At 49.9% G+C, this 17849-nt stretch overlaps 1 protein-coding gene across 5 annotated transcripts in view; it reads right to left on the bottom strand.

The window, feature by feature from the left end:
- Positions 1–17849, bottom strand: part of INSR (insulin receptor) — a 125588-nt gene that overhangs the window by 33128 nt on the left and 74611 nt on the right. For all 5 annotated transcript variants that reach the window (XR_007191803.2, XM_048227205.2, XM_026481311.4 and 2 more), the window contains exons 3-9: positions 16599–16920; positions 11317–11465; positions 10115–10259; positions 7761–7975; positions 6713–6839; positions 4906–5156; positions 3462–3629 (exon numbers count right to left, since the gene is read on the bottom strand). Coding sequence is in view for 4 of the 5 variants with exons in the window: in XM_048227205.2 (XP_048083162.1) it covers positions 3462–3629; positions 4906–5156; positions 6713–6839; positions 7761–7975; positions 10115–10259; positions 11317–11465; positions 16599–16920 (1377 nt within the window). In the remaining variant the exon portion in view is untranslated. The remainder of the gene's footprint in view (positions 1–3461; positions 3630–4905; positions 5157–6712; positions 6840–7760; positions 7976–10114; positions 10260–11316; positions 11466–16598; positions 16921–17849) is intronic.

Below are 17849 nucleotides of genomic sequence, written 5' to 3'. Positions count from 1 at the left end.
CGCCCTGGGTCAGCTGGCAGGGTGAACGCACAGAGGGTGTCAGGCTGATGCTTTTCACAAGGTGGTCTCGGAGGAAGTGACCGCTGAGCAGTCCCAAATGACAGAAAGGAATGAGCTACGCACACATCTCGGTGTAAAACAGTTCAGATGGAGCAAAAAGCAAGTGCAAAGTCCCTGGGGTAGGAATTTCCTTGGCATGCCAGAAGACACCAAGAACCCCAAGTAGCTAGCAGGACAGAATGAGAGACAGGACGGTGGGAGGTGGGATTAGAAAAAGACTGGGGGCGGTGGGGGGGGTAGGTGACATGAATGAATCAATCAGCCAGTCAACCATATAAAGTGACGGGAGGCCATAGAAAGGGTCCGCCCTACAGACCCAGTGGTTACAAATAAAAGAATCTACAGTTCATTCAGGAGTCCAGAAGTCAGAGTACAGCAGTGGTTCTTCCCCAGGGTTGTGGGGTGGGGGGTGATTCTGCACCGTCCCCCACCCCCAGGACACTGGACAAGGGCTGGAGGTGTTCTGGCGGTAAGGAACGCTGGGGGGCGGAGGAGGCTCTGGCACCCGGGGGGTGAGGCCGGGAGTGCTGTTCACCATCGGACAAGGCACAGGACAGCCCCTCCCCAGAGAACGATCCGGCCCCAAATGTCAACAGGGCTGAGGTGGAGAAACTGCACAACGTGAGGGGAGATGGGGGAAGACTTTTTTCAAATAAGCACAGAAAAGGGATTGAAAAAGAAAAAAGAATTAAAAAAAAAAAAAAAGAACACCAACTTCTGGAAGGCAGTGTCCTAAAAACACAAAGTCGTTTCGTAAGTACCGCAGCCGGCCGTGTCTCGACCCCTGAGTCCAATCCCAGGGACACCTGCCATCCACCGTGTGGGCCACAGAGACGCTTCAGGTGTGACTGCGAGGATGAATGCTACTCTCTCCGGGCAAAATCCACGGAGGGCCCTGGGTTCACCTCTCCCGCCGCCAGCATTTGTGCCCGAAGCCTCCTAAGGGCTACCGAGCATTTTTTTTCCTCTCCCCTTGAATGGGTCCTGGAGACAATGGGCTCTAAGTACCTCCCCATGAATGGTGAGTATCCACTTGGAAGCCCAAGTATTTATACAGCTGTGAACGGCTACAAGGGACTCTTAAAAATACTTCTGACATTTATTAATAGACACAGACTAACCTGGCTGGGTTACCCATTACAGGGACTGGTCAGGGCATTACGGGTAGAAGAAAAAGGTCGGGATTCCTTTGTCAGGGAGCATCCTGAGAATTTTCTGGAGAGGAAAGGACTTTTTCATCAGGCCAGACACAGTTCCTCACTCCTGTTACCCTCTCCGGCCCCCACCGCAGGGCATGTAGTGTCCCATGGTTTTTCTGTGATGACAGTAGAAGTATAGGTAATGGGACACCTAGGACAGTCCCGTCCACACAGACGACAGAGGAGACGGTGGGCGCCAGGGCTGGGGGAGGGGGTGGGGAGTCCGTGCTTCATGGGGACAGAGTCTGTTAGGGAAGATGAGAAAGTTCTGGAGACGGATGGTGGGGACACCAATAAGTGTGCTTATCGTCACTGAACCACGCACTGAAAACTGGTTAAGATAGTCAATTCTCTGTTGTATGTATTTCACCACAATTTTTAAAAATGCAGTTGATAACACTGTATTCTAGAACTGAAATATGCTAAGGGAGCAGAAGTCAAATGTCCCCCCACACACATACACACAAAGACAAAAATACGAAGTGATGGGCGTATGAACGCACTCCCTACCTGGGAGAAATCCCTTTACGGCATACGCGTGTATCAAAATCATCCTGATGGGCACTTTCAATATCTTACAGCTCTACCTTTCAGTGTCTTATAATTCAACCATATTTCAATAAAGCTTGGAGGAAAAAAACCCACCGGTAATACTAATGGGAAACCACGACTAGTCATAGTAAGCTTATTTATTTTGCGTATTTTTTTTCAGATTGTGGCAAAATCCATGTAACATAAAATTTACCATCTTAATCATTTCTAAGTGCACCGCTCCGTGGCCTTAGGTGCGTTCACACTGTCGTGCACCCTCCGTCTCCAGAACTTTCTCATCTCCCCGAACTGAGACTCTGCCTTCATGAAATACTGACTCCCCTCCCCCTAACCGAACCCTGGCTCCCGCCATCTACCTTCTGCCTCTGTGCACAGGACTCCCCTAGGGACCTCCTATGGTGGAATCGGACCATAGCTGTCCTTAGTAAGTTTATTTTTCAATTCCATAAATTTTGTGATCATTACAAATTAAGCCAGGTTTAAATGGCCACATTGTAATGATAGATTTAGACTTCCAGAATTAAAGTTGTTACTCCTTAAAAAAAAAAAAAAAAAAAGGAAAGCACTGAGGGCCACTGCTGGTGGTGGTTCAAGCTGGTGGTTTCGGTTACTCGAATGCAGGGCCAACAGCTCACAGCTAAGCCGAGGCCTGGGCTTGCTGCTGAGTTATATAAAGCATCTGAGGAGATAAATCACGTTTGCAAGCCTCAGCTCAGGCGGGGAATGAGGTCACAGGCATACATATAGCACATGATCTTAGAGCTGGGACAGCTCCCGGAGATCATCTGGCCTCCTGCCCCTTCTCCCGAAAAGGAGGCAGCCAGTGACAAGCTCGGTGACTTGCCCAAAGCCCTACAGCAGGTCAGAAGTCCAGCCAGGAGTCGGCTTCAGGCTCAAGGCCTCCGCCATGCCTCGCCAGAGGTCCCTGAGCCTCTGCCTCCAAGGTCAAGGGCTGAGGAAATCACTCACTCAAAACAATCTAAAGAAAAATAAATACAAACATAAAAAAACAAACAAAAAACTAAAGGAAAAAAATGACATCTGTTTCTCTGGTTTGATGGGTTTTTTTTTTAAATCCAGCTTTAAAAGTTTAAGCTAATTTATACAAACTAGTTTGAGGCTCAAATAATTTCCTATTTTCCTGCAAACAGATGAAACCTGTTAAGTAAACGAGATTAAAGACGGCGGGGAGGGGGGAATAATCATCACTAGTATAAATTTTTCATGGAAAGCACAGAAGGGAACACATTATCACTCCTCGCTACCTCAATCCTTACAATGTAAGGGTCTAAATGTGGGGGCTAAAACTCTTCCCTGACTTTTGTCATTAACCTCTCGACTCCTGGCTTAGCCCCAAAATCCAGGGGGTGAACAGAGCTGCATCCCCACAGCGGGCAAGGGGGAGGGGGAGAAAATTTCAGAAGGAAATGGTGCCAAGACATGGGAACTGTCTGGTTTTGACACGAGTCTTCAGAGTGTCGTGAGGCGGTGGTATGTAGAAATGTGTCCGTGTGTTTTTGTACAAGAGGCAATGGAGCGTGTGGGCACCTGGCCCCACACTTACACTGGGAAGCCAGCACGGGGGGAGATGCTTGCCCGGAAGCAGAACCAAACGGCTCATCTGCTCCCACACTCCCCGCCTGCACTCACCTTTGAGGCAATAATCCAATTCATACAGCTCACTGTCTTCTGCCTGCCTCTCCCAGAAAACCAGGTAGTGTGTGATGTTGCCGTTGGGGTCAGAGGGAGGCTTCCACTTCAGAATAATCTGGGATGAGGAATTCGAGACGGAGATTGGATCCAGGGGGACGGAAGGGTCTGCAAAGGAGAAGGGAACAGGTGCTTGGTGAGCAGGAGGGGAACCGAGGGTGGGGCGGACGTACGAAAGAACACACTGGTTAGAGATATCACGGGGATGTTCACTGCAGTGTTATTTAATAGCAGAGGAAACCGAGGACGTGTGGAAAGCTCACCGGGCAAGCGCACGGGGTACCAAGTTACAGTCCATTCATACCACAGATCACACAGCCATACGTTTCCTCATTTATGCAACAGAAGGCCCAAACTGGGTGCCAAGCTGTCTCTGTTCCAGGCACTGGAAAGATGCTGGGGAAAGGGAGGGCAGTGGGAAGAGATGAATAAACTCACATTTTCCAGGTAACATCTGCCCCACGTTGAACCCAGTCACCGGGTAACTTTCAGCACTTGGATGCCAGGCATCCACATCTCTGAGACGGCACCTCCTCTAACACCCCCCAAAACGCACCACCTTTGGGCTCCACAAAACCTGCCCCTCAAGAAAGCAGATGGCTGAAGGACTCAGCGAGGGGTGGAGGAGTGAGGCTCTCAAGGCAGAGGGCATCGTGGGTACAAAGATCCAGAAGCTAGAAGCTTCCAGAAACTGTGGAGTCCTTGGTATTGCTGGAGGAGACAGGAAGAGGGGGGCATCGGCCAAAAGAGCTGGGCTGGCTCCTAAGGCCTGGAGTGAATCCCACGGGGCAGGGTTTCTCACCCTCAGTGCTACGGACATTTGGGGCCAGATCATTCTTTGTTGTGGGGTCTACCCTGTGCACAGATGCTAAGCAGCATAGAATGCCTATAGCCCCACGTCCACCGTCATCGCAACCAAAACTGTCGCCAGACATCACCAAATGTCCGCGGAGGGGGCAGAATCACCCCAGGGTTGAGAACCTCTACGATCGGAGAAGGACTTAGGCTTTATGGAAATACAAACCCCACTGAATTGCTAAGAAACAGTTCAGCCCCCTTCAAAAAAATGAAGGGGGGAGGAGCACAGAGATGAAATAAAAACAAAACATTGTAATTGTTGAAGCTGGGAGATAGTCTGTGGGGCTCATTTTTCTCCTACTTTTGTGAATTTCTGGAAATTTTCCAGAATGGGAAGGAATATACACACACACACACACACACACACACACACACAGCTTGTTGCCACTGCCTTGTCCTTTGAAATTATAAACTTCGGCACCCGGCTCTTTCAGAAGCCAATAACCACATCAAAGAGTACGTCCTGCAACATCACCATGTCAACGTGTTCAAGGCCAGATGTCCATTTCACGTAAGAAACACTCACTAGTGGCATCTGTCTGCACATAGATGATGTCACTCTTGGCCCCGTACGTGCGGCGTTCATCAGAAAAGGTGACCAAGGTCTTGACAAAGATGGCATACTGGGTCCAGGGCTTGAGACCCCGCATCAGCCACCCTGGGTGGTTCTGTGACTTGGGGTCATTGGACCGCAAAGGCGGGTCAATGTCCACCACCGTCCAGCTGTTGGAGCCACACGCGTCCTGCCCGTCGAACTCGGTCACATTCTGATAAGGGCTTTCAAGACAAAGCAGAAGGCGGCGGTTATCATTCCATGACTCTCGCTCTGAGGACCGAGAAATGCAGCAGGGAAGGTGACATCCTACAGGGTTGCCTCCTGTTCACCGACAATCTTCTGCCACAAGGAAAAATGACACAGATCCCAGAGAGGAGGGACCCCTAGCTCAATTTTCTAACTATATCAGTAGTGATGACGATACCAACTACCTCGATACTTATTGGTAAGACCGCATGAGAGGGGCGCCGGGGTGGCTCAGTCGGTTAAGCATCCAACTCTTGATTTCGGCTCAGGTCATGACCTCAGGGTTGTGACAGCAAGCACCACATCAGGCTCTACGCTCAGCATGGAGTCGGCTTGAGATTCTCTCTCCCTCTCTGCCCCTCCCCCCACCCCCTGTGTATGTGCGCTCTCTCTCTCAAATAAATAAATAAAATCTTAAAAAAGAAAAAAAAAAAGACTGCATGAGAGATTGTGTGCTACTTCTCGGCACATAAATAAAAATATTTTTCGAAGACGAAACAATTATTAATATGAACACTATCAAGACTTCCATCACCTCCCTTTAAAATTTCAGCACAGTCAGGGGTCCCTGGCTAGCTGGGTCAGTGCAGCATGCAACTCTCGATCTCAGGGTTGTACGTTCAAGCCCCATGCTGGGTATAGAGATTACTTAAAAATAAGACCTATAAAAAAAATTTTTCAGCACAGTTGCATACAGGAGACCCTTGAACAACATGGGCCGAACCGCGTGGATCCACTCACGTGCAGATTTTTTACAGTACAGGACCATATACGCTTTCCCTCCCTTATGACTTTTTAAATAACATTTTCTTTTCTCTAGCTGACTTTCTTGTAAGAATACAGTCTATAATACATATACAAAATACGTGTTAATCGACAGGTTATGTTATTGGTAAGGCTTCTGGTCAATAGTAAGCTATTAGTAGCTAAGTTGTGGGGAATTCAAAAATCATATGTGGGTTTTTTTATTCGGGGGGTGGTCAGTGCCCCTAATTTTGGCATTGTTCAAGGGTCAACTGTACTCAAAATGACCGGGTGTTGTTTAATGGGGACAGTCTTAGTTTGGGAAGAAGAGAAAGTTCTAGAGACGGACACTGGAGACAGGTGCTAACACTGCGAATGTGCTTAATGCCACTGAGCCTGCACAGAAACACAGCTCAAATGGCCAATTTTATGTTTTGTAGGTTTTGCCACAATTCTTTAAATGTTGGGAAAAAATACAAAATAGACACGAAAGTCAATCTTTAAAAACCCACTAAGTGGACTGAGCAAGTTTTGTTAAGGGTATCTTGGTGAGATATATGGACGTGAGGCAAAACGGAACACTGCTGTAGGGAATGGGCCAAAAGAAACCGGTTTGTTTTAATTTCTGGTTTTAACAATGGGGGTGTTACTAACCTCACATGCCATCAGCTTGTGAGATGGCAGAAAGGGACTTATGACAGCTATTCCCCGAGGAAGAGAGAGACAGGAGTCTCAGGGGGAGCCTCGAACACACACAACCCCCACACCTCTTTACCCTCCTACTTACGCCTCTTTGTAGAAAAGCATGAAGCCCAGGAGGTCTCGGAAGTCAGGGGGCCAGTATGGCTCCCATTTCAGCAAGATCTTGTCATATGATGTCCGAATGTAAGAAAATTTAAGGAGTTCGTTTTCACCTAGGAAAGATTAAAAACAGTAACAGTATTAAAAACTTGTTTCAGTCCAGCCCGAAACAGGGGATCCTATATCCCTAAGAGCACCCGTGAGAAGGGGCACGTCAATCTGCTATTCCCTCGATGGGTCTCACTCCCACGCACCTTCTCCCGGGGTCTGGGGGCAAGAGCTGGTCATGTGAGTTGGCTGCGACCATCAGCCAGTGACTTGGCCAGATGCTCAACAGAGTAACGGCAGTCAGCACCGAACCGAGAAGGACACCAGGCCAATCACTGCTGGGAAAAGTGATTTTCAAGAGTAACATTTGTCCGGGCACAATATTGTCATATGTGTGGGCTTTCGAGCCTTACATGTCGGAAGACATAACTCCAGTGCAAAATGAACACACGCCAAGGGAGTGCAGAGAGCGTGCAGATCTCGGAGAGACAATGCCTTAGAAAGAGTGCAATGTAAGCCCTCCCTTAAGCTCCACCCCAACCTTGCGCTCTCCCTCCCCTGAATTCCCACACTCTGCCGCAAGGACCCAACTCTACGCGAGGGTATTATATGGAAGCCTTGGCGCCTCAAGGCTCAGGTGTCCCTTCAAGAGAGCACCTGCCAGAGGAGTGCAGTCAGCTAGCAGCCTCCAGCTCTACAGCCGCTAAGGGACCTGCTACAGCATTGGAGCCAAGGCCATCCACACAGAGGAATCAAATCATTCATTCATTCATTCAATGCCGATGTGGCACCTTCCAGCATCAGGCACTGTATCTCTCTAATCACAGAGATAAGATACACCTGTCCTCGGTATTTCAAACTAGAACTCTGTGAGACAGAGTTGTTTTAGCTCACTGGGGGCAATGACACCTGCCCCGAGGGCCAGTGCAGTGCCCGAGGAGGAGGGCAGCCACCTGGGCTGGAAGGACCAGGACATCCCCACTTACAAGACGCCTGGTCCCCATTGGTCTTCAGGGCAATGTCATTCCTCTCCTGGCGCCCCTTGGTTCCTGAAACTTCCTCCATCTTGTGAATTTCCGACAAGCAGAGTTTGGGATTATAGTGGAAGAAGAGCTTCCCCTGAGTGATGGTGAGGTTGTGTTTGCTCCAGTCCCACAGCTGCCTTAGGTTCTGGTTGTCCAAGGCGTAGAAAGAGTAGTTCCTATGGAAACATACACAAACCTAGTCATTCACTGGCTTGTCACCTCCAACGCCAAGACAACAGGGCCATGGCTGGAGTTGTGACCCTGAGGAGCACAAAAACGGACAGAACCTGGGTCCTTGATGGCACTGCTGGACAGCCGTCCTCAGACTTGTTGCTCATGAGTCTATCTCCGTCTGCATGAAACACAGCTAGTCTGGCTTTCTGCTGTTTTACTGACCTAAATAGAGTCAGCAGACCTCGAGGGGAGAGGATCTGAGAAATGAACATGGACAGCTGGGGCAAGGAGAGGAGTTCCATTTTGTACATGTGGCATTCGAGGCTTCCAGGGGTCACCCCGCTAGAGACAGGCTCGAGAGTAAGCCAGGGCTAGAGGTCGCAGCACACATAGGACATCGTGAGAGACACAGCCAAGGCTGGGAGCCCAGCACACTAACTCTCAAAGGCAGGTGGAGTAAAGGGATCTGGGAGGGAGATGAGGAGGCAGGGAGAGTATCTCCAGGAAGTAGAATCCTATGGGCCAGAGATGAGAATTTCAGCAAGGAGCAGGTGCAGCCAATGTCAAAGGGGACCAGGAGGTGAGAAGGTACAGGACACAACACTCCCAGGTCCCGGTTAAGCCAGCACTCCAACTCATAACGAAGCCCAAAGCACATCTGGAGGGCACAAAGTCTGAGCAGTACCCCCTGCGATTTCCCAGGAGTGACTGTATCAATTTCCTTGGCTAGATCTCTCGACACGTCCCAGCACATTCCTTCTGCAGGCACTGTCTCCTAACAGATCCTTTGGGGGGGCTTTAAAAACCCCTAAGTTCTATCATTATAAGTACAGCTAATGATACTGTATCACATATTTAAAAGCTGCTAAGAAAGGAGATCTTTAAAAAGTTCTGGTGGCTCAGTCAGTTGGGCGTCTGCCTTTGGCTTAGGTCATGACCCCAGGGTCCTGGGATCGAGCCCCACATCCAGCTCCCTGCTCAGTGCGGAGCCTGCTTCTCTCTCTCCACCACCCCTGCTCATGCTCCCTCTTGCTATCTCTCTCTCAAATAAATAAAATCTTAAAAAAAAAAGTTCTCAACACAAGAAAAAAAATTCGAACTGTATGTGGTGCTGGTTGTTAACCAGTTACCATGGTGATCGTTTTGCAATATATGCAAATACAGACTCACTATGTCATACACCTGAAACTAACATAATACTGCAGGTCAACTGCACCTCAATTAAAAAAAAAAAAAAAAAAAAAAACGCAAGTTCCCCCCCACCGCCCCCAGTTTTATTGAGATATAACTGATTTATAACACTGTATTCGTTTCAGGCATCCAACATTACGATTTGCTCTTTGTAGATATCGTGAAATGATCACCACCATACGTTCAGTTCATATCCATCACCTCACATGATTTTTTAAAAAAAAAATTGTTTCTTGTGATGAGAACTTTTAGGATTTATGCTCTTAGGGCGCCTGGGTGGCTCAGTGGGTTAAGCGTCTGCCTTCGGCCCAGGGCGTGATCCCAGGGTCCTGGGATCGAGCCCCACATCAGGCTCCCTGCTCAGCGGGGAGTCTGCTTCTCCCTCTCCCTCTGCCTGCTGCTCCCCCTGCTTGTGTTCTCTCTCTCTGTCAAATAAATAAAAAAAATTTAATTTAAAAAAATAAGATTTACGCTCTTAGCAAATTTCAAATGTATAATGCGGTATTGTTAACTAGGTCACCATGGGTACATTACGTCCCCACGACTTATTTATTTTATGACTGGAAGTCTGTACCTTTTGACCCACGCACCTGTTTCCCCCACCCTCTACCCCCGCCTCTGGCAACCACCACTCTTTCTCTGTATCTTGAAGCTTGGTGTGGTCTTGTTTTTGATTCCTCATATAAGTGAGGTCCTACAGCATTTGTCTTTCTCTGACATGCTTCCCTCAGCGTAACACCCTCAAGGTCCATACGTGTTGTTGCAAAAGGCAGGATTTCCTTCCTTTTTATGGCTGAGTGATATTCCACCGTATGTACCAGCCACATCTTTCTCCATTCATCCGTCCATGGACCCAGGTGTTTCCGTGTCTTGGCAAAAACCCCTCAGTTGTTTTAACTCCCGAACCCCCTAGTGAGCATTCGGGCCACACACGGAACCAGGCCACGTACCCGATTTCCAAGGTCTCTCCTCGAATCAGCCGTAACTTCCGGAAAAAGGAAAGGGACACAAGAGCGTAGGATCTCCGGATTTTCAGATACCCGGAAATTTCTTCAATGAGTCCGAGGTTGGCCTCCAGCTCAGCTGCCAGGTTGTCTAAGGAAAGGAGAGAATATCCAGTGAGCTTCTACAGAAATATTTTAATCTTCCCATAATCTCTCACAGTGAGGCGTCAACCTAGAGGCTTCAAGTGACTTCGAAGTACCCTGATCAAAATGCCTCGTCCTTAGAATACCACCGAAAGCCTTTACTGCAGGGTCTGCAAGTCCCTATATAAGTGACCAGCGCGCGTTTTTTTCTCATCCTTTACCTTGTCTGCCCGCCTCCAGACACATGGGCCTCCCCACCATCCCTTAAGCCAGGCATCCTTCTGCCTCAGGACCTTTGCACTGGCTTCCTCCTTTACCCAGAATATTATTCTCTCATAGATCTGCTTGGTTTGCTTCATCTCCAGCTCAAAGCATCTCCTCAGAGCAGAAACCCTTCAAAAATAGCAGACCCCTTTATTCTCTTATTCAGAGGCTGGCCAATGACAGACAGCCCAGTGGCCAAATCCAGTCTTAGATTTTGTAAATAACGTTTAATTGGAAAAGAGCCACGCCCATTTGTTCACAGGTTTTCTGCGGCTGTTTTTACAGCCGCAGAGTTGAGTAGTTATGGCAGAGACCATCCAGCCTGCAAAGCTGAATACATTTATTATATGGCCCCTTATAAGAAGACGTTACCAATCTCGGCTCCCCCCATTACCCTGCTTTACTTCCCTTCCTAGTGGGGCCCACCCCAAGTTTAAGTTATACGTTGATGTGTTTATTTGTAAGATCCATCCTGCCTGGGCTTTGCTTTGTTCGCTGTGAGTATTCGATAAATGTTTGCTGAATAAATAAAAAAGGGATGCCTTTTTGCCTGCGACGGTATTTCTGGAAACACGGGCCCCCAGACCTGACACAGGGCACACGGCCTACTTGTTAAAAATGCAGATCCCTGCGTAAGAACATCAATTTCCAACTCGGAAAATTAGACTCTCTGGGTAGGCGGGGCCAGGACTGAGCTTCGAATTTCAGGTCTGGAAGCCAACTCCTCAACTGACTCCCCTGGTGTGTAGATGGGAAGGCGGGTCCCAGCCGGCAGCAGCCCCCACCCCCCGAGCACTCACTGCCCCCTCGAATGTTGATGATGAGGCTTCCGTTGACAACAGTGCAGCCTCGAAGCTCCTGGGCAGAGGTCACCGAGTCGATGGTCTTCTCGCCCTCCAGGATGTGGCAGACCTTGGGACAGGGGCCCAGGCATGGGGTGCACATCAGGCTGAAGAAAGAGCGGAGAGAGGGGGTCAGGGCACCCAGGACCCCACGTGCCAGGACTGCTCAGGGTCCCAAGGGACAGGACTTATGCTGTTACCCTAAGGTTGGGCGCTTCAACCACAGCACCGCTGACATCTGAGGCCGGAGAATTCTCCATCGTGAGCGTGTCCTGAGCCTGGAAGGCGGTGCGCAGCCTCCCTGGGCCTCACCCACTCGATGCCAGTAGCACCTGCCCCTCAGCACGACAGCCAAAAATGTCCCCAAACATCGTCCCCTGTGGGGACAGGGGACAAATCACCCCTGGTAAGAACCACCGTGTAAGGGGCAGGCGCATGCCGTCCTCCATGGTGGCAAGTCCTACAGCTTTACCCTGAAGGCAGGCGACTCATGCTTTTCCCCTAAAACGATGGGGCTCCTGCCATTCCCCAAAGTAATGGGATTGACACTGCACCCCAAGGAGGATCCCGTTCTACCCCGAAGACGCAGGACTCACGTCATCATACTCAAGGGACGGGACTTGCGTGTTAACCACAGTGATGGGAATTATTCCGAGCTGATGGACCTTCCGGAGGATTTCCACGGCCCCATACCACAGTGCTGCTGTGCCCACAGGGCAGAATTTGGGCCGCCGCCCCCAAGGAGACCAGGTGCTTGCTGTTGCGTGGGGTCTGATGTGCCCACGCCTGCAACACCACCTCTCACGGGATAGTGCATGACGGCGGCAGCCCTCGGCTTGGGTGACTAGAGCCTATGGGCCTCGAACACACAGCCCCCGGGAGTCCTTCGGGAACCAGCCCTCCCCCACCAAGGTCTGACATGGGTTCTTGGCTAGCACAGCACTCCTAGGTCCAGGCAAGACACAGGATCCAGGCCAGGCTGGGCACCATCTTCCAACCCCCTGGGGGATTCAGAGGTGGGCACGCACCCAAGTCAGTCCAGCGAGGGTTTTACCAGAATTTCCCAGAGGGAGAAACTATCTAAAGTACTTGGCATGTAGAAAACAAGAATCGTTAGTCCTTGCTCTGTTGACCACTTTTTATTAGTGGTATCACTGTGGCTACCGTGGTTGGTTACCCACCCCTGGCATACCCAGTTCTTCAGAAGGACCTTGGTGACGGCAGTCTCAGGTCCGGGCACAGAGCTTCAGAGGCCCTGGGAATTCCTTGAGAGGAAGGAGCATCTTTGTTATGCTAGTGAGATGACGGTGTGGCCCTCCCTGCGTAGCTTTGGGATGGGGGCTGGTCACCAAGAAGACCACAGACGGGCTCAGATTTGTGGATCTTTCAACCACTGAAGATGGAGTTGAATCACACGGTCAAGGAGTCAATTATCAGAGTTACATAATGAGAGCCCACAGAAAATTCTGGACACCAGCTCGGTGAAGTTTCCTGGACAGTGAATGCAAACACATGCTGGGAGGGCCATGTCCCTGATTCCACGGGACAGAGCTGGGATTCCCCATGATAACGTGCGCGTCCTTAATAATAAAGCTGCAGCTGTAAGTGCCGTGTGAGCCCCCGACAGTGCGCTCTGACTGCCAAGGCATCCATTTCAGAAGACATCGTTCTGGAATAAACACACCCCCAGCTGTAGGGCCCAGCTCTGAGCAACCCCGCCAGATAAGGAATTCGGCTGCCCCGCCCCTGAAGCTCCCTCTTTCAGAAAGCCCTGGGTGGCCCAGATAGTTGACTGCCTGAGTGACCCCACTTCTCCCTCCCCACCCCAATTCCTCTTCCTACACTTTAAATTCACCAGTAAAGGGTGAACCCACGAAACCCTGGACACCCCGCCCTCGGACCCTAACGAAGACAGAGAGCCCCAGGTCCACACTGCCTCTCTCTTTACCCATGATCTTGCTGTGCGGCCCGCGAGGGTGCCGTGTGCCCTCCTGCGAGGACTTGTGAGTCATCACCCTCGTTCCTCGAAGTTCCCGGATAGTCTTTGCTGAAGTGCGTCTAGCGATCATAATAAGAACCACAAGGGCCAGCCCAGCCATACATAGAGGCCCTGATGGGGAAACATCTGGAGCTCGCCACAAGCAACGTGTGCCTCCTGGGCGAGCCCTGCCCGCGTCCCTAACCGAGGGCGCTACCATGAACAGGCTCAGGACTGGCTGGAGGTATGGCTTTTTTTTTTTTTTCTTTTTTTTTTTAATACTGTGACCTTTTCTAGCAAATTACTGAACCTAAAAAGGCTATGTGAGAACCCCTACATGTTTTGCCAACTGATGAGAAGTATGGGTGGCCTGGGTACCCCAAAGCGTGGCCGGCGTCTGCGGGGAAGCAGTGCTGTGGAGGACAGAGTCTGATGCTCACTCCGGGTAGCCAGGCGCAGAATCGCACTGTAGACACCCGGTTGATAGCAGAACAGCGGGGCGGAAATGGACTAGGGACCAAATGTTTGGGTTCTTTTGTTGATTCTGCAAATACTCCCGGAGCACCTACTGTGACAGGTGATACTCCAAGCCAGGGGCCAGCCAACGACGGCCCGCGGGCCAGATCCAGCTGGCCACCTGTCTTTGTAAATAACAGTAGGCTGGAACCGACCGCACCCATGGGTCTGCATATCATTGAGGGCTGCTCTTGCACTATAGGGGCTGAGCTGCCTAGCTGCAACAGAGGCCATATGGCCCTCAGAGCTGGAAATATTTACTATCTGGCCCTTTGCCAGCCCCCGTTCTAAGCTGCAGGCATGCATGAGTGAAACAGACGATCTACTTTCCCTGTGGGAGATTACAACGGCCCCAAGTTGTTTGCAGCCCACCCCACCACGAAGTGCCGTGTGCGTCCCCATTCAGGGAATCTGGGCTTGGCCACGTGACTTGCTTTGGCCAATGGGATGTTAACAGATGTAACGCAAACAGAAGCTTGAGAAGTACTTGCACACCGGGGCAGGCCCTTCCTGGCTGCAGGGCTGAAGAACCACACAAGGGCTGCCCATCCGAGATATGAGAGGCTATGCTATAGCACCCAGTCGTGGCCGGTTCAGCCCAGACCGGACAAACCGCCCCTCAACCCATGAAACCATTATAAATCACAAATGAGTGTTGTTTTAAGCCACTAAGTGTTGGGTGGTTTGTTACACAGAAAGAGCTCACCCATACACTCGTGAAACATATGGTCGGGTTGGGTAAAAGTAACAAATCGCAATTAAAATATCAATTAGCCGTAAATGCCATGAAGAGTGAAAATGACGCCATGGGCCAAGAAGTGGCTGAATGCTAATTTAGACAGGGTGGTCAAACAGGGAAGGGTTCTTAGAGGAAGTAACTTTCCGGCAGGACCTGGTTGACAAGAAGCTGGCCTGGCAAAGATCATTCTAGGGGGAAGGAACAGGGATGCCCGATGCCCACCACACTCTTAACATTCACCCCAAATATCAAGCCCTCCTCGTCCCAGGAAAGCGCACCCCGGCGCTCCCACCAGGAACCTCAGAGTGACCATAGATACTGGTGGGGCTTCTTAATGAATCACGTGGCTTCCCAGTCCTCTGTTCCAAAACTATCAGAAACCATTTCCCAGATAAACCACCAGAATGGAAGAAAACCTATCTGGTCCTATTTGATATCAAACCACATTAGAAAATGAGAGCACTGGAGTCTTTCGTCAAATAAAAGCTTCAGAAGGAAAGCTAGTATTAAAAAAAAAACCAACAAAGTAAAATATTGCTGGGACAAGTTATAATTGGCATCCCTCACTTTGCCTTCGTTCCCTCGGTAAAGGTCCCAGGCTTCATAGGACAAGCTGCCAATCTCCCGGGGTTTGGGCTCTGGGGATGGCTGCACCATCGGCCAGCACATCAAAGAAATCCTCCTCTACGTCTCAGGTCTCAGTTACGGTCAGGAAAAAAAAAATACCTTTTATTTAAAGCCAGTGTCTTTGAAACAAACATCTCACCGGAAGATGTTAATATCCATGCTTTATTTCCAACGTGGAAAAAAAAACACAAAAAACAGAAATAAATCAAAAGGAATATGGTCATTTTCCCAACCTGACTGATAAACTGGCCAGGGGAAAAAAAGGAAAAAAAAAAAAAAAGAAGGAAAAAAAAATCTCCGTCTGGCCTCCAAAGGTGATTTATAGAAGCCTATTTTTGGTCAACAAAGCCACTTGATAGGTTTTATCAAAAACAAGTAAAACAAAACACGTTGTACTTGCAGGTTTCACAAACACTCAAAGAGAGGCTCGTAAGAACTGAAATAAAGATTGTTTTCCTTCCCACCCACTCCACCCGGGGAAATAAAATTTCCCACCAGAACACGCTCGCTTGGCTAATTCTCAAGTCTGAAGAGGAAGATTTTTTACGTAAGCAGATCAGCTCAAGGCCCCTTGACGTGCGTCTGTTTCTGATTTGTTTTTTGTTGTTTTGTGGGTTTTTTTTTTTTCAAACCCTCAACACAAAAACCAGGAAACAGATTTTTTAAACTTGGTTACAGCCCCGAGACACTGAAATAGCTCATCTAAGAAGCTCACAGCACGAACAAAAAGTCTGCGATGTGCATAGGAAATTTGACTCACCCCCAAAGACAGAAAACCGTATTCCTCACCCGAACATTAGGGAACGAACGGTTTGATGGCACTGTCCTTCAAAATGCAGCAAAGTTCTGAGACGAGTCTAGAATGGAGCCTCTTCCTCTTTGTGCTCCGGGCTAATCTCAGCACGCTGTCTAGCTCCAGCGTGGAGAAAACATAAAAACCTCAGCTCTGTCCTTGGCTGTAACATTTGGGCAGCCGCATCCCCGGGGACAGTCCTGTCCATGTGAAGGATTCTAGTGGAAACCAAGGACTCCTGTCTTTCTGTCTTCTGTTCCCAAAGCCAAGCACAGAAAAACTTTTAAAAATGGTCTGTTAAGACAGGAAAATATTTACTCCCTCGTCCTTTACGGAAAGTTTGTCGACTCCGGCTCCAAAGACCAGGACCAACACAGGAGGCAGGAACAACATCCGACGGACTCAAGAATATCGGTACGCGGCAGCCACCCCCTCGCTCGCTGCCAGTTAACTCTAGTTTTTCACACAGTTTTAGCAGGTGCCACCCCCCACACACCACTACCACCACCAACCCCGCGTCGCTTCCCGTCTTTGCAGCCCCGCCGACCACCACCCCCGGCCACCCAGAAACTGTACCCAGGACTCACTTGCTGGAATTCATCGTGTAGCCAGAGGGGCACTCGGGGATGCACTTGTTATTGTGAATGACGTACTGGTGGCAGCCCTGTCTCCGGGAGTTCTTGCATTTGTTGTGCAAATCCTGGCAGAAGCTGAAGTTCACGCAGCGCCAGTCTTGGAAGTGGTAGTACGGGGGCGGGCAGGTCTCCACGCACCTGCCATCCAGGTAGAAGTTGCGACAGGCCACGCACTTGGTGGGGTCATCGGGCTCGGAGCAATTGCCTAAACACTCGCTGTGGCAGCAGAGGCCCTCGGCGGTGCAGCCGTGCGACTTGCAGATGGTGGGACAAACTGGAGGGACAGAGACAACAGCTGGTCAGCAGCTCTGCCCGACTGCCGTCTGCACAGGACGGCAAGTCCAGATGAGGGAGGGCAAGCCAAACAAAATAATAACAGTAAGGGTCTCGCTACTACCGCACTCGCTTCGCGCCAGGCACGGCTATTAACTCAGGTCAGCCCCCCCACCCAACCAGTGGTGTGCTCCTAAGCGTGTGAGACCACGTCGGGGAGGCAGGCAGGCAGAGAGGCTCTGACTCGCAGCATTTGCAAAGCGCCCTGGTGTAAATACCCCCACCTTGGTCCACTGGAAGCTACCAGCAAAATGCTGCTCAACGTTGTGCTGAGGAGAGACACACAGTAAGTAGCCCAGCGTTAAACAGCATCTCCACCGTTAGCTACAATAGTAGCACATAACCTCTAATGTGTAAGTAACCAAAAAATGTAGGGAGAGAATAGGAAGTGGTGAGCTCTGAGTATTTATTACCGCTGTTTTTAACATGATTTGTTCATCGTGAGTCAGTACTGTGTACATTTTCCTAACAGCTACTTTAATAGCTAGTTCACGAATTTCCTGAAAATCTGACAGTCGGTTCTAGCAAGCTGGCTCCAGCAAGCTTCTGCAGCACCCGTATAAACAGATACATTATTAGGGCCATTTCCTCCGCGTTACAAACGGGGAAACCAAGGTACGAGAAGGTGAAGCAAGTCACCCAAAGGTCATTTATCACTTCAACAGACATCTGATTGCCCTGATCTAGCTGTTGCAGCCGAGGAACAACGAACAAGGTGCAGGAACAACAAGGTGGCCGCAGCCCCTCCTTCCGGAGCACAGGGTCCGATGGAGGAGGTAGGTTCGTTCCTTAAACTCACAGATGCGCAATCCCATAAGCCACAAGCACGGAGCTGGAGGTAAGGGGAGGGGACATGTCTGTTGCAACCTG

This window comes from Ursus arctos, unplaced genomic scaffold, assembly GCF_023065955.2.
Source record: "Ursus arctos isolate Adak ecotype North America unplaced genomic scaffold, UrsArc2.0 scaffold_14, whole genome shotgun sequence".
Taxonomy (NCBI): Eukaryota; Metazoa; Chordata; class Mammalia; order Carnivora; family Ursidae; genus Ursus; species Ursus arctos.
This window is presented reverse-complemented; position numbering and strand designations above follow the sequence as displayed.